Source organism: Diabrotica virgifera, chromosome 9, assembly GCF_917563875.1.
Source record: "Diabrotica virgifera virgifera chromosome 9, PGI_DIABVI_V3a".
In the NCBI taxonomy this organism is placed as follows: domain Eukaryota; kingdom Metazoa; phylum Arthropoda; class Insecta; order Coleoptera; family Chrysomelidae; genus Diabrotica; species Diabrotica virgifera.
In genome coordinates, this window is record NC_065451.1 from 200,975,660 (window position 1) to 200,991,760 (window position 16,101).

General features: G+C 32.2%; 1 protein-coding gene across 4 annotated transcripts in view; it reads left to right on the top strand.

The window, feature by feature from the left end:
* The window catches only part of LOC114329288 (uncharacterized), a 157,637-nt gene that overhangs the window by 95,070 nt on the left and 46,466 nt on the right, over positions 1–16,101 (top strand). For 3 of the 4 annotated variants that reach the window (XM_050662080.1, XM_050662081.1, XM_050662083.1), the window contains one exon: positions 2,065–3,105. In XM_050662080.1, coding sequence (XP_050518037.1) covers positions 2,065–3,105 — 1,041 coding nt within the window. The remainder of the gene's footprint in view (positions 1–2,064; positions 3,106–16,101) is intronic. The other variant, XM_050662082.1, reaches the window with a different exon arrangement.

Genomic DNA, 16,101 nt, shown 5'->3' on the forward strand with positions numbered 1-16,101 from the left:
ATATATTCAAATGAAAATCAAGAAAAAACACCAAAGAAAGCAATTTTGTTTTTGCCTCATAACTTTTTTCCTCAGGGATATAGGTATAGGTATTGGGTATTACTTCAGCGAAAACTAACTTCAGTCCTTTCTCTTTAAAATGACGTTTAGTAGAAGTCACCAGGATTTATATTTTCCGAAATAGGATTTTTCAAAGTTCGCCGCTCACAGCATTTTTAGGGCAATTTTCCCCATTATTTCGCAAACATTGTTCTGTAACTTTTTTCTACGCATTTCTAGGTATGTGTAATGGTACATTTAGTAGAAATAGAAGTCAATTACCTTTAAAATGATCTATTGTATAATTGCGACTATTTTTAAGCAAGTTATGCTTTTTCAAGGTTTTATACTTTTAACGATTTTTAATATTTTTTATGATTATAGTTTAAATTTCTTATTATGACTTTTTTCTTGTACGTTTAGGTATATACACTGTGCATTAAGAAAAGCTTATTTCCTTTACTTTAACTTGGTGTATTGCAAAAACTTCTAGGACTATGTATTTTTAAACAAGATATCCGTAGGATATCCAAGGGTATACGTAATTTGAGAAAAATTTTAAAATTTTTAATTTTTTTCAATTAGAAGAATATAGTTGCATATTATAACATAATTTTTAATTCCAGATAAATTTTCTTAATAACAGTTTTCGATATTGTGAAATATAAAGGTACTTCACTCTTGAGCGAAATTCATATTTTTTGACACACCTCGTACACTATTGATACAATTTTATATCTGATGATTGCATCTCAGGTATTAGATTATGCAGAGTATTTTATAAAGAATAATTTTTTTTTTCATAAAGTTAATAATAAAAGAGTTTCCATATGGTTCCGGCTTAGTGGGACCTGTGGCATGCGTATATGTCACATTTTGAGAACGCATATCTTGTTTAAAAATAGTCCTAGAATTTTTTACAATACACCATTTTAAAGTAAAGAAAATAGGCTTTCGTTTTCATTGAACAATGTATATACCTAAATATACAATAAATATAATGAGAAATTTAAAAACAATCGAAAAATATATCGAAAATTATTAAAAGTATACAATTTTCAAAAACCATATCTTGCTTAAAAATAGTCATGAATCCTTCTACACTAGACCATTTTAAAGGTAATTGACTTTTCTTCCTACTAAATGTACCATTGCATATACCTAAAGCTACGTAGAAAAAAGTTACAGAACAATGTTTGCGAAGTAACAAGGAAAATGTCCCAAAATCGCTGTGAGTGGCGAAGTTTGAAAAATCATATTTTGGAAACTGTAAATTATAGAGACTTCTACCAAACACCATTTTAAAGAGGAAGGATGGAAGTTCTTTTTTCTGTGAAGCAATGCCTATACCATATCCCCATGGAAAAAAGTTATGGGGCAAAAAACAAAATTGCTATCTTTCGTGTTTTTTTCTTGCTCTTCTTTTGAATATATTTTTGAATATTTTTGAATTTTTAAATATATCCTTTATGTTTGTCCATCCAGTTTTATTTAACATTGCTATATTATAGCTTGATGTTTGAACTGGGAATCCATGCTTTTAAAAATGTTTAGTGGCTTGCCTTTTTTGATACGCCTAAATTTGTTCTATACTAATAATAACATGATCCCATTCTAAATCCCATTATTTGGTATTGATTGAGAGTACTAAATAACTGTCAACTGGTCATTTCTTAGATGTTCCTATTTATAGATGTACCAGTTTGATATATTTATGTTTTAATGGCCCATATGCACTATAACTGCAGAACTGCAGAAGACAAATAAGGAAAGTGTGGTTCGAATTGCATTGTACATGTGTATTGTGTAGAAAGTTATAAAAGTATAGTGTATATATCTCTCCCAATATCAAATAAAGTGTAGGTTTTACAAATTTTCCTATAAATTCCATCAACCCAACATCTTTTAACCCTGTTTTCTGTAGTTCTCCATTAGCTGCTTTAATATTTGGCGAAGTTCGGACCTTGATTCAGCTTGTAACTTAACCGTACATATGACCTACTAATGAACTTGAAAATATTTTAGGTAATCTATCAGAAAATATTTCTTTACTTTTAGAAATATTAGCTTCAGCGGAAAATCTAGACGCCCTTAATGGATCAGAAACCACACCAAATAAAAATTGCGATGTTGTTGCTTACAATCAAGACCGGTGCCCAGTGATTCCAGCTTCGGTCGAAAAATTTATGAACGAATTCAAATATCCTCAAAGCCCAGTAAAAGTCCTGCAAAAAAGAAAAGTATTACCAGAGAAATTCCAGTCACTGTCACAATCTTTTCCTGCTGGTTATCCCAATTATGATTCAGAACCTTCAACTAGCACTGGTATTTATGCTTCTAGGAGAAAAGTTAATAAGCCTGTGATATCGTTAATTAACCAGCAGAGCAACTCTTGGGACACTCCAGCTGTTTCTTGTAATGAAGAGGTTGTGTCAACAGCATTGACACCTCATGACTACAGTTCCTTGGAAGATATATCACAATCTTTAGTTCTAGCTAATGATAATCCTCAAGAAAACCAAAACCAAGCATTAATGACGTCTGCAGAACAGGCGATGTCTTACAGAGACCTAGATCCCGAAGCTTTCCCAGCTGATTTCGCAGATTTTTGTACGAAGATGTCTGTAACAGAAACAACTTCTTACGTCGTAGAAAAAAGTTGGATACCATCACCTTTCAGTTTGCCCAACCAGTTCAACCGTCAGTTCTTTAATCACTTCAATTTCGTTCCGAAGTATAGGGATCTTCGGTCTCAGCAAATATCCATATCTCGTACTATTTCAACCACTATTACTGACAGTAGTAATATGTATCCCTATCCAGACATTATGCCAACTGGTGACAGAAGAATAACAACTTCCAAGAAGGAGATCAAATTCGATGCGTTCAAAGTCAATCGATTTAACCAAGCTAATGCAGATGTCGCTGTAAATTGTAACGAGCTGACTGCGAGTAATAATCTAGCTTTGGAAAATTATGTTGCCCAGGGAAATCAACAGAGTGGAAATTCGCAAATGAAAGCTATAACTGACGGAAAAAACGATCATAATTACTCCTATTTCGCAGGTGAGTTTTTTATGTAATATTACTACAGGTCGATAAAATTTGTGATAAAGTCTATTATATGGTATGGTATGGTGCAAATGTAAGGAATAAATTCGTTATTTTTTAAGCCAGTGACTTTAAGGAATCTTCTGAAACAGGTCGATTTTTATTTTTAAATTATGATTTTCTGATATATGTATCATACTAGTGACGTCATCCATCTGGGCATGCTGACGTACTCTACGATTTTTTTAAATGAGAATAGGGATCGTGTGCTAGCTCATTTGAAAGGTTATTCAATTGTCTATTCAGTAATATACATATTAACATAATTATTATTTATACAGGGTGTCCAAAAAAAATTAATTAAAGTAATTGACACAAAAAGAATAATGCATGTAATTTATTTAATTCAAAATGCATTACTGCTGCCAGAAAACAGAAAAAATTGTTTAGTTCATAAATAAACATGTTTTTAGCTTAAATACAATGTTCAAGCTGCCACCCACCTGCCTCTTGGCAGTTTGAACATTGAATTTAACCCTAGAATACGGGACCGTTTTTGCCAAACGTAAATACGGGACTATCGTAAATTTTACTATTCCATAGAAAAGAGCCTATATTTTTTAGTTTGAATTTTTTATTCAGTGTATAGAAAACAATTAAGATTCTTAGAATAATAATAAAAGCATAAAATTATGAAACAGACATAATTTGGGTATTTTTAGGAACATATTTTACAAATATCTCGTCGGTGTTCTCCGCAAATTGGCTTCTTGCACTCCTTGCAATAGTTGGTGATCATGCGCCTTTTTTTGTCTGGACAGTAGAAACAAGTCTTCCTCATCTTTTCTGGGTCATATTCGCATCATCTCCTTCAGTTATGTTGAGGATTTCAGCTATGTTTTGGCGAATATTTCGACGTAAACTTGCGGGGTTGTATCTGTTTATCGCCATGACTATGACTGCTATCGGAGCCATAGGATTCAGTTTCCAAATTGTCCTCTTCCCAGTCACTATCACTATCTTCAATCGGATCTGGATCACTCTCTTCCCCTTTCATAATAGGTGCCGCTTCCTCCTCCAGTTGTTTTGCGGACAAAAACTTTGTATTTGACATTCTAATAAGAAAAGCTCAAATATTAAATAGTATATTATGTAATGAGAATGAAAAAATAATTTACCTTAATTTTTTGTTACTAAAACACTAAAAATCAAAATACAAACGATAATAGCCAGCTGATTTATTATATGACATAAACACGGGACTTTCGTAAAATTTACGAATTAAGTGACGAAAAATGGTCTTAGAATTGGAAATTATAACAACCGTCTGCTACATTATCAAGCTCAATACTAATGTGGAAGGTATTCAATTGGGGAAATCGTTAAAATAAACGAGAGTGAACAAAAATGCCCAATGTATTATGAGCGTCGTAAAATTTACGAATGTCCCGTATTCTAGGGTTAAGCGAATAGCAATGTCTATTTGTGAAATAAACATTTTTTTTTTTTGTTTTCTGACAGCAGTAAAATGTAGTTTGAATTAATTAAATAAATAAAGCACGAAGGAAAACGAAAGAAGAAATGAAACGTGTAACCAAAAATAGAAAAGCGTGGAAAAAATGGGTGAAAGAAAAAACGGACCATAATCCGACGCCGTAATAGGCATAAGGAAAAAAGATAAGAAAAAGAAGAAGAATTAAATAAATTACATATTCTTTTTGTGTCATTTAATTTAATTCAAAAAAGATTTTTTTGGACAACCTGTATAAATACCTGTATACCTGTATTGGTAATTATGTTGATGTTCATATTTCTGAATAGAAAATTGAATAATCTTTCAAATGAGCTAGTACACGACCCCTATTCTCATTTAAAAAATCATTGATTACGTCATCGCAGCCAAATGGATGACGCCACGAGTATGATATTACAGGAGAACGATATGTCAGCCTTTGAATTTTAAATTGGAAGCAGAACCGTATATGCATTTCGAACTCACTAGTTCTCATCAGCTACAGTCTCTGTTCTGTTTTCAATTTAAAACTCGAAGGCTCACAAATCGTTCTCCTGTAGTCTGGGCTGATTATCGGAGAATAGGCCATTTTTGGGAAAAGTTATTTACCAGCAATTTTATTGCTGGAATCGAATCTTATGATTGTATATATTAATAATATAGGTATGCAAAGTCCGCAGATAGTGTGCTACTTTTTTTATAAACAAAATGGCGCCCGAAAATCGTGTTTTTTTCAATTTTTGCTCTATAACTCCAAAGATTTTAACTTTACACCAAAAACACTCAAATAAAAATTCAGCGCAATTAAATTCTGTATAGAGACGTGTTTTTTCCGATTTACTTCGACGAAAACTTTCCCCGGAAAAAGCGGGTTTTTCCAACAAAATCTTTAATTTTCAACTAAATTTTTAGATAAGTAATTGTTAATCAATAATTAAATAACTTGGTAACGTGAAAGCTCTTTTCGTATAGATTATATTTCCAGAAGCCGATGGAAATTGAATGAACAGTTTAGCAACAATTGAATTGTTAATTAAAAATTTACGGTCGCTATAATAACGACAATAATTAGGATGCATAAGAATAACTATAATTTTTTCATAAAAAGACACTATACCTATCTAATGTTCTCTACAGAATTGAAATTGGACTATTTAGGCGGCCTCAGGAATATTTTAAAATTATAAAGAATTTTTTGGCTTATAAACAAATAGAATATCTCGGGAAATATTAAACTAAATTAAATTTTAAAACCGGTATTCGAAAAACAGTGGCAGGATGCTTCTTCCAAAAGAAAAAACGTTTAATGATGATGAGTAGTTCCTGAGATACAACCGGTCAAAGTTGACTGGAATTTACGGCAAAGATATAAACAATAGGATCATAATTTTTAAACCATCACCTTTTTATTTTTGTCCTCTTTTTCCACACCAATTTTCATATCCTTAAAATACTCATAACATATATTATTATAATAAAAACTATCGATAATACGTGTGAAAATTGCCAAAAATAGCAAAATTCCAATCAAAAATTAGGTTAGAGAAAATGTAACCCTTAAAGTTCAAAATCGGTATACGTTAAAAAAATGCATTTTCTCGGCTTCCCATGGAGCAATTTCCTTCATTCTTTTTTTGTTCCCAAGTAACTCGAGTAGAGCCATCGAACTAACGCATTATTAAATGTCAAACTTGCTTTTGTTTTGTTATAATAAATTAATTTATTTATTATAACACAAAATTTTAATTTGTTTAAATAAAAATTGTTTAAATAATTATACAGCTTTCAAATGAGAAAATATTTCTGTTTTTAACTTTAAAATGTACACTTGTAGTAAGTTTATCTAAAAAAGCCTACAACTGGAAAAAATATGTAGTTTTCTGTTCTTATAAATAAATTAATCTATTATAACAAAACAAAAGCAAGTTTGACATTTAATAATACGTTAGTTCGATAGCTCTACTCGAGTTATTAGGGAACAAAAAAAGAATGAAGAAAATTGCTCCACGGGAAGCCGAGAAAATGCATTTTTTTAACGTATACCGATTTTGAACTTTGAGGGTTACATTTTCTCCAACCTAATTTTTGATTGGAATTTTGCTATTTTTGGCAATGTTCACACGTATTATCGATAGTTTTTATTATAATAATATATGTTATGAGTATTTTAAAGATATGAAAATTGGTGTGGAGAAAGAGGACAAAAAGAAAAAGGTAATGGTTTGAAAATTATGATCCTATTGTTTATATCTTTGCCGTAAATTCCGGTCAACTTTGACCGGTTGTATCTCAGGAACCACTCGTCATAATTAAATGTTTTTTCTTTTAAAAGAAGCGTCCTGCCGCTGTTTTTCAAATACCGTTTTCAAAATTTAATTTGGTTTAATATTTTCCGAGATATTCCATTTGTTTATAAGCCAAAAAATTGCTTATAATTTTAAAATATTCCTGAGGCCGCTTTAATAGTCCAATTTCAATTTTGTAAAGTACATTAGATAGGTATAGTGTCTTTTTATGAAAAAATCATAGTTATTCTTATGCATCATAATTGTTGTCGTTATTATAGCGACCGTAATTTTTCAATTAACAATTCAATTGTTGCTAAACTGTTCATTCAATTTCCATCGGCTTCTGGAATTATAATCTATATGAAAAGGGCTTTTACATTACCAAGATATTTAATTATTGATTAACAATTACTTATCTAAAATTTTAGTTGAAAATTAAAGATTTTGTTGGAAAAACCCGCATTTTCCGGGGAAAGTTTTCGTCGAAGTGAATCGCGAAAAACACGTCTCTATGCAGAATTTAATTGCGGTGAATTTTTATTTGGGTGTTTTTGGTGTAAAGTTAAAATCTTTGGAGTTATAGAGCAAAAATTGAAAAAAACACGATTTTCGGGCGCCATTTTGTTTATAAAAAAAGTAGCACACTTTCTGCGGACTTTGCATACCTATATTATTAATACATACAATAATAAGATTCGATTCCAGCAATAAAATTGCTGGTAAATAACTTTTCCTTGTATTTTGCTAATTAGCCCAGAGTACTGTAATACATACAAGCAATAGAACTCTGTCCTAGAAGAAGTAAACATTTACATTAATATTAAAATATAATTTAAAAATAAAATCGACCTAAAAAACAGTAAAATCCTTTAAATCCCTAAAAAGGGCTACATCACGATAACATAACTAGTTTTCTGGTAAAATAATGCAAAGATTTTGAAATTTTGACTACGGTTAAGAAAGTTGTAGGTTATACTCACGTGAAATTTACATGCTAACCACCAAGATATAATTTTATAAAATATGTGGGTCAAAGCCCTGTACAAGTGATCCGTCAAAGAAACATTGGATGAAAATGCTAACTTAAGCATGGATGTTTAAAGTATTTTACTAATATGCCCCAGGTAACGTCTGAGCTGTGGTTTGACTTGTTCACATGGTGAAAGTATGGCAGCAAGTGACAGTGAAATGGATAGAGACTTCGAACGATGACATGACAGAAATGACAGTTCCACAGGAAGTTGAAAAATTAACCTGTCATATTTAAAGACTATAGTGTACAGCTAGTTAAAAATTAGAAATGATATAACAACACTCACTCCATTGTGAAAAATACTCATTTAAAATTCAGTAAACTAGATGTTGTAGTTAAAAATGTATTCACGTATATTGTCAGTGGAGGTGGTTAGGCAAACCACATTGCACAAATGTTTGTATTCGAGAACTAAAGTCAGTAATCAAATCTTGTTGTCAAGAGACCTAGGATTTAAAAAAGCAATTTTGTGTTAATTTAAAGTTATCGAATGCTGTTTCAGGACTTTTCCTAAAAGTCACCACAGGCTTAAGAAATAACGAATTTATAACTTACATTTGCAACCAAGCTGTACAGGGTAATTGACTAGTGTGATATAAGTTTCAGTAGATCCGCTATAATAATATAAAGCAATAAAAATTAATAACCAAAATTGTAAGCAACTTTTGAGGTTCACATTATAAAATTTGTAGAATGTTTCAAGGTGTTCGATAATATTATGGCAGATCAAACTTGTGTTTTTAATGGAACACCCTGTATGTTATTTTATATTCGAAATTTTCTTTACTTTCCCATTTATAATCGTAGGTTACTACGGGTCTAATTAATGTTCTTTAGATAATCATTTTGGTTGTTTTGTCTAATAACTTCAATGTCATCAATCTTTTATTAGAATAGTATGTACGATCCCCCTGAAAAGACATGCATTAATTTCGCTACTTACGGAATTCTTTTGATTGATTTCTGTGCCCAGATAAGTAAAGGCGTTCATATTTTCGATGGTATAGTTCTTTCATATAATTTATATTAATATGTAGTCCAGTACCTACTACCGCACTAAGCACCTTCACTGCAAGCAGATAAAATCTTATAAACTACATTAGCAAACTACACATGAGATCGTTGATGCCAAAAACATTTGCACTGCGAGTACCTAAATGTCTTTGAGTTTAAATTTTTGAACAATACATGACACATACATTTTATTTGCATATTATCATTATGTCGTGTGACTTACAAATTACAAACATGATGTTGACATAACCACATAATTACTATCTACAGTAAGTATGTAGTTAGTAATTCTGTGATATGTCAAGAATAGATCTGGCTAGGGATATGCTAAACCACAGAATAACTAACCACACAGAAGCGAAACTCAGGCCGAAAACGGTAACACAATTTTCACGCTCATGCGTCACGTAACTGGTGCAACCTCACTTTTGCGACTGACAGTGACAGTTGTTTTTAGTTAAATTTTATATTTATATATGTTTTATTTTATATTTTATAGTTAAATTTCATATTTCATATTTAATTAATAATTACTTGTCAAAAATATCACATCATTTGGAATGGTCTATTTCTTAGAACATCAAGTTCTATTTTGTAACTGGTGCACAAAGTCAAATATTTCGGTCCCCACAAAATCAATGGAAACGACAGTCAGATTCGCTTCTGTGTGGTTAGTTATTCTGTGGCTAAACAATGCATCGGGGTGTAACGTCGATATCAAGTACGGTGGTCTAGCTATCTTTGTCTGTCGTGCGAGTGTGAGCGTATCTACCAAGAGATGGGAGTAATGGAACGACAGTTACACAGAGGCGGCAGCCATCATATGCTAGAGAGAGAAAGCTAAGCGCCAGTAGAGAGAGATAGATAGACCACCGACGCGAACTGCTCCGCGTTACGCTGTTTTTCGTAGTTGGCCAAATCTATGTGTATAAGATCTTTGGACACAACTCATAATGGACCGTGATAGTGTGACGTCAAAACGTCAAAAAGTTTCCAAAACAAAGCAAACGTTTGACGTCTGTCATTTGATTATACACATGGTTTGTGTAATCATTTTTAATTTTATTTTGTTTTAAAAATCATCTGCACATTTTTTTTTAAAGACAATCCTTGTTAGTCGTATCAGTCATATTGCTTTTAATTTTAATAATGTCCCTACACAAAATCAAGGATTTACACACTACATAGTACTTACTGCGTTTCTTCAGGTTCTGAACCAGTTCTATTTGGAAATATGGTGGGAAATATACTATGAGCATTGATTACAATCGCGGGTACCCAACACATTACCATTTTGTAAAAATTAAATATCGTACAAGCAATATATTCCAATTATAAAAACGAAAATAAACACCACCCATGATACTATAAATAACAAGATAATATATTGCACATCCGGAAGTCATGACGTAACTGGAGACCGGAAAGTTCGTAATGGTTCGTAATCATTCGTAATGTTCGATTACTTTGAATTGTTCGCGGTTGTATTTTATATTTTATCTTTGTCAGTTATTTTGACTGGAATCTCGACACTAAATTCTTTTCGAATACATTGAAGTTTAATGTTATTTTGCTAATTGAATAATTTCATCACATAATGCATACAAATCCCATTTAACTTTAACAATAATTCAAATTCAACTTCCGGTCTCCAGTTACGTAATCAATGCGCAAACTCGGACGTATTTGAGCTACGGGAAAATACTATCTCTTTATTTATAGTATCATGACACCACCTGTGAATTTTTGACAGATTTTTGTTTTGTTTGGGAAACCTTTTCAGAGTAGCCAACATTGATTTGACGTCACGACTATCACGGTCCATTATGCAATCGCAATAGCCAACCCACTTATACTAGCAGTACCAACCTATAATTTAACGATCTTGACACTGTCGAATTTTGACGGTTCCAATTTTGCAATCCACTGCTAGGACAAAATTTTGAATGCGCGAGGATAACGACCAATCGCGGTAAACGTAGGATGCCCTTAGTTGTCATTCATCTGCGCGAAGGACTAAAATTTTTGGAATAAAATGGAACATAGAGAACAAAGGATTTTTCGAGGAGTGATCCTCAGGGATATCTTAATGTCAAAAACCGATGTTACCACTTCCATCGAATTTTAATTTTCCCTATTCTATAAAATTCCTTTTTTTAATGGCAAAGGATAATAATTAATTATTAATTTGTTACTGAGAAGGAATTTTAAGATAAAAAAAAAAAAAATTTGAGTTGCAAAATTTTGATTTGACTCTATCTCTAATTAATATTTAATAACGCCCCTTTTAGTATGTGTTGTGATTTAAATGTCTTGGTTTTCAGTACAAATCAGTTATCAGTTTCATTACGGTCGGCCTTAATCTAAACATCCAGAAAGATTAAGTTTCACTTCAGAATATTATACACACTTATTTTTGTTTTATCTTTTAACCGCCGAATACCGATTACCGATTTAATTATGAATCCCAGTCTTTATTATTCTTTTGAGCATTCCAAGTGGCTTTCAGCCTGTAAACAAAACAAACCATTATATTATTATTAGATAAACACCTGTATAAGACCTGCACACACAGCACATTTTTTCGACCAATCAGGTGTTATCTCTGAGTCATGCGCCTTGAAGTCGTGCCGTGCGCTGTTTCACTTTTACTGATAAAAGTTTTTAATGTGTTATTGTTTATGTTTAGTCATGTTTTGTTTTCAATTATTATTGTGATGTGATTGAATTTAAATATGGCATTCCTGTTTCGTAAGTGTTTTATCTTAGTCATTTGATGATTTAACTTTTTATACGTTTATCTAATTTATTTCGTCTAATGTAAAGGAAAAACTTAAACGCGTTAATATAAACAACACTGTTTTGAGTATTGCGAGATGTGAGAATTAAGATGAATGCATCATATTATTATTTTGTTACAATTTTATTGCTTTCCTTAAAGTCTGAGTAATGATACATACCAAGCTTTGGACGTGTTGTGTTGCATTTTTTAGAATGATTGTTTTTCAAAAATCACAATCCCTTGTGTGTAATTGTCATTTAAAAACAGCAAATAGTCAATGTTATGTGTTTTCTTGCATGTCAAAATATACGAAACACATTCTAAACAATTTTCTAACTTACCGGCGATTAACACATCGTAATATTTTGTATTTTTGCAAAAGCTGGACATTTTCGTTCATAGTATAGGAAGTATAGGAATGTGCTTTATCTTCTTCTTTTGGTGCCTATTCGTTTCGAATATTGGCAATCAATCTGGCTATAATTATTTTATTAACTGATGCTTTAAATAGATTAGTTGTTATGGAGAACCATTTCCTCAGGTTCTTTAACCATGATAATCTTCTTCTCCCAATTCCTCGCTTTCCGAATACTTTGCCTTGAAGGATCTGAAGGTGTTTTATCTGGGCACGCCAGGTTTCCCCAACACGACTACGACTCTGCCTTATCGGCAGAGTCTAGGAGAAGTGTACGGTAAATTGAAGCTGTAATTACAAACAAAGAAATATGTATTTATTTCTCTGTACTCACTACTATAACGCTTAAAAATTACCGGATCTGGATTTCAATGCATATTTTTTATAATTTTTGCATCAAAGTTACGCGTGAAGTTAGTCGTATTGATGACAGTTGGGGAAACATGAGCGACCCATCCAATACAATCACTGCACAAGAATAGAGCTTTTCATCAACTGTCATTTGTTTCGAGCTTCTGTCATATGTTGTATAATCTGTGTATAATATTAATATACACGGATTATACGACATATAACAGAAGCTCGAAACAAATGACTGAATGAAAAGCCCCATACGACAGCTAGATAAAACGGGTCGCCCATATTTCCCCAACTGTCATCAATACGACTAACTTCACGCGTAACTTTGATACCAGAAATAAAAAAAAATGCATTGAAATCCAGATCCCGTAATTTTTTGAGCGTTATAAAGTGAGTACAAAGCAGCGTTGCCAGATTTTTTTTTGCCAAGTCGGGATTTAGGAACTTTTTGAGTGAAAAAAGCGGGATTGTTTCGTTGAAAGCGGGACATAGTGAAAAAAGGTATATAATCAAAAATATTTGAATATTTATCTTTTTATTTTAGTTCAAATTACGTTTACGAGACATTAAGATAGTCACCTAGTGAAAATATCAATAGAAAATAAATTTTAATAAAAATATGGTATTTTAAATCACATTTACCTTATCATTAAAATATTGAGTCTTATTCGTCTTCTGAATAAAAAACAAATCAGATATCAGAATCAAAAACGTTTTATTCGTTAGAAAAATGTGGCGTTTCAAACAAAAGTCATAGAAGTTAGAGTTACAAATTATAAGAGAATAATTTTATATATTGTAGCACTTAGAAATAAGGGGGAAGATAAAAGCTTGGAAAATTTAGATACTGCTTAAATACAAAAGGGTCGAGAAAACTAGGGGATATTTCTAAAAACTACTTTGCTACGGCGGCTCGTGTTTTGGTTGGAGAGCTAAGGTTGTGAGTTCGTTAAGAAGAAGTTAGGGATTAGGGAATATTTACTACTATCAAAAATTTAAACAAGGGTACTTACAGATATCCTGGGGTGTTAAATATTAATCCTGGCTATATTTTGTTAGGGCGCCTTACCAGGAGTTTTACTTTCTATGATCATCCAACATCTTAAAATTTGACTCTAAAAAGCTTTTAAAGTTTGTGGTTAAAATTTTGCCAATAGGTTAGCGGTAAATAAACAGGACAAAATACACAGTTATGGCATTTATTGAAAAATTATTCCTTGACATAACAAAACTTTCAGATTACATAAAAGATTACCTGTAAAAAAAATACATCTACTTTTCTGAACATAGGTTATGGTGCACCAAAAGATAAACAATAATATTATTGCATTGAGGATTTGATATCTGACTTAATTATGACTTGTATAACTGACTGACTGACCTAATTATGACATATATTATAGCATTTGCATTAAAACAAAAATTTATATTCATTCAGGGAACAATGTTTACATTAAAGAATTACTGACTACTCCTCGTAGTACTTAATTATTGAAAATAACAACAACTATGTCACCTGTCAAATATCATTCCGTAAATCTTTTATTTTTAACTATTTCAAAAGGTTTCAAAAAGGATTTTAACATTAACTTACAATTATGTCTTTACAATAATATTTTAATGATGGAAGCAAAATTATTCTTTGTTCTGTTCAACAATTTACTTTTTCATCTTTGTATTTTAAGTTCCAAAAAGATTTATTTTTTTTTATGTTGAAAGAAATTAACGTTATTAGTTTGAGAATTTTATAATTATTAAAAGTCACTATACCTTAAAATTCAAAACTTCACCATTGTGAAACTTGACATGACACTTGACAGCACGTACGTAGTTCATACGTCACTCGAAGGGGAAAATGTCAATGGAAAATTACTGATTGCACCATATACCATTATACCATGAAAATACCATAAAACAAAAGAAATTTGCTTATTTACCTCGGGAAATAGGTTTTCTAATCCAGGAGACGGGAGGCTTGGGTTTAATTCATCACTACGATATTAGTACTATGCCGGCTTTCATAAATACATACGCAGTATTTTTACAAAGCGTATATTACACTTTTACCATCAAAAAAGGAACTGCTACACCATCAAACTGATGGTACACCTACTTAACAACAACACAGAAGAACTTTGATAGATCCCATTTACTTGGAAATTCTTTTTGCGTCACAAAAAAGCCGGTAACTCACTATCGATGTTTACTGATTCACTACCATTGTAAGAATGCCTGCTTTCTTCTCCGTCTCCTGCCAAAATTCCTTGATCCTGTCACTACGCAATTTCCGGCTTCCGTTCTTCAGAGCCAATTACGAGCTTCGATCTTTGTACCAAATTCAAACAAACCAATCAAATTGATTTTCAACATTTATTCTAGAAAGTTCATCAACGCATTAGAACTGTACTTTTGTCAAAACTTCTTACAAATTCTGTTTTTGCGTCTCAAATAAACAGGAATCTTGTAACACATTGAAATGTTGCGGAATACTTCGTAGATGTATACAGGTGCGGTTTTAGAAAATTCCTTGCAATCTGAATTTAAGTAAAAAACTGAATAAAAAAATTTGGACTTCTTAGAGAGGGATTGTAAAATCTATACAAATCTAAAGATCATATTTTCACTGGTTTTTTAAACGCTACACAGCCTCCTCCGAAAAGAGAAAGCTCGGATAGCTATCCAGTTTTCGATAAACCAAACAAAAATCAACCATGACTCCTTGAGTGAGGCTAAACAATCACATCAAAAATTTTTTTAGATGATGGCTAGTGGGGATTAAATTAAACAAACAAACGTTAGGGATTGGGCTAGCGTACCATCGATCGCCAGACTCTTTAAAGTCGAGTAGACTTAAATGTGTAATGACTCTAAAATGAACTGTAGGTGACAAGAGTTTCTGTGCCTTGGGAAAGAAACTAAACTTGTGCCCTGTGTGGACCTCGCTGACATCCACAGCAGTAACACAAGTGACATACCAGGGCAGACACAGCCTTGTCACCTCGTTGCCTAACCGCGAGCGGTTCTCAAAAACTAAACAAATCATTTGAGCTCTAGGCTCAGCAGATAGGCATCTGCCTAAACTCCACTAAACGCCTAGCGAGTTTCAGGGAATTTTGTTGGCAACGGTTCAGCAAAAATGAGGATTTAGAATCTCCATTCTAAATACCTCAATGAGACAACGTAATCTTAACATTTGTCTCAAGTCGAGATCGGTAACTTTATGTTAAACGTCTCACAGGGAATATACTCACTTCAACAACTAGACTAAAATAAAAGAAGACTAACAAAGGGGGATACAACAACAACAAGGGCCAAATCACAACAAATTCATACAAGGGGGTATACGACAACAACAGGGACCAAAAGACGACATACCAAAATCAAAGAGAATATCAACTTCTTATCAAGACTAAGGGAACTGAAGAACAATACAGGGGGAACATGGAATAGGGGATCAGGACTAAGGGGATGACATATTATCTCCATCAGATACAAAAGGTTTTAAGTCTTTAACATGCCATTTACCAAGATCAGAACCATTTAAATCAGAGAGACGATACACCACTGGTGACAACTTTTCACGGACTGTAGCTTCAATGTACCTCG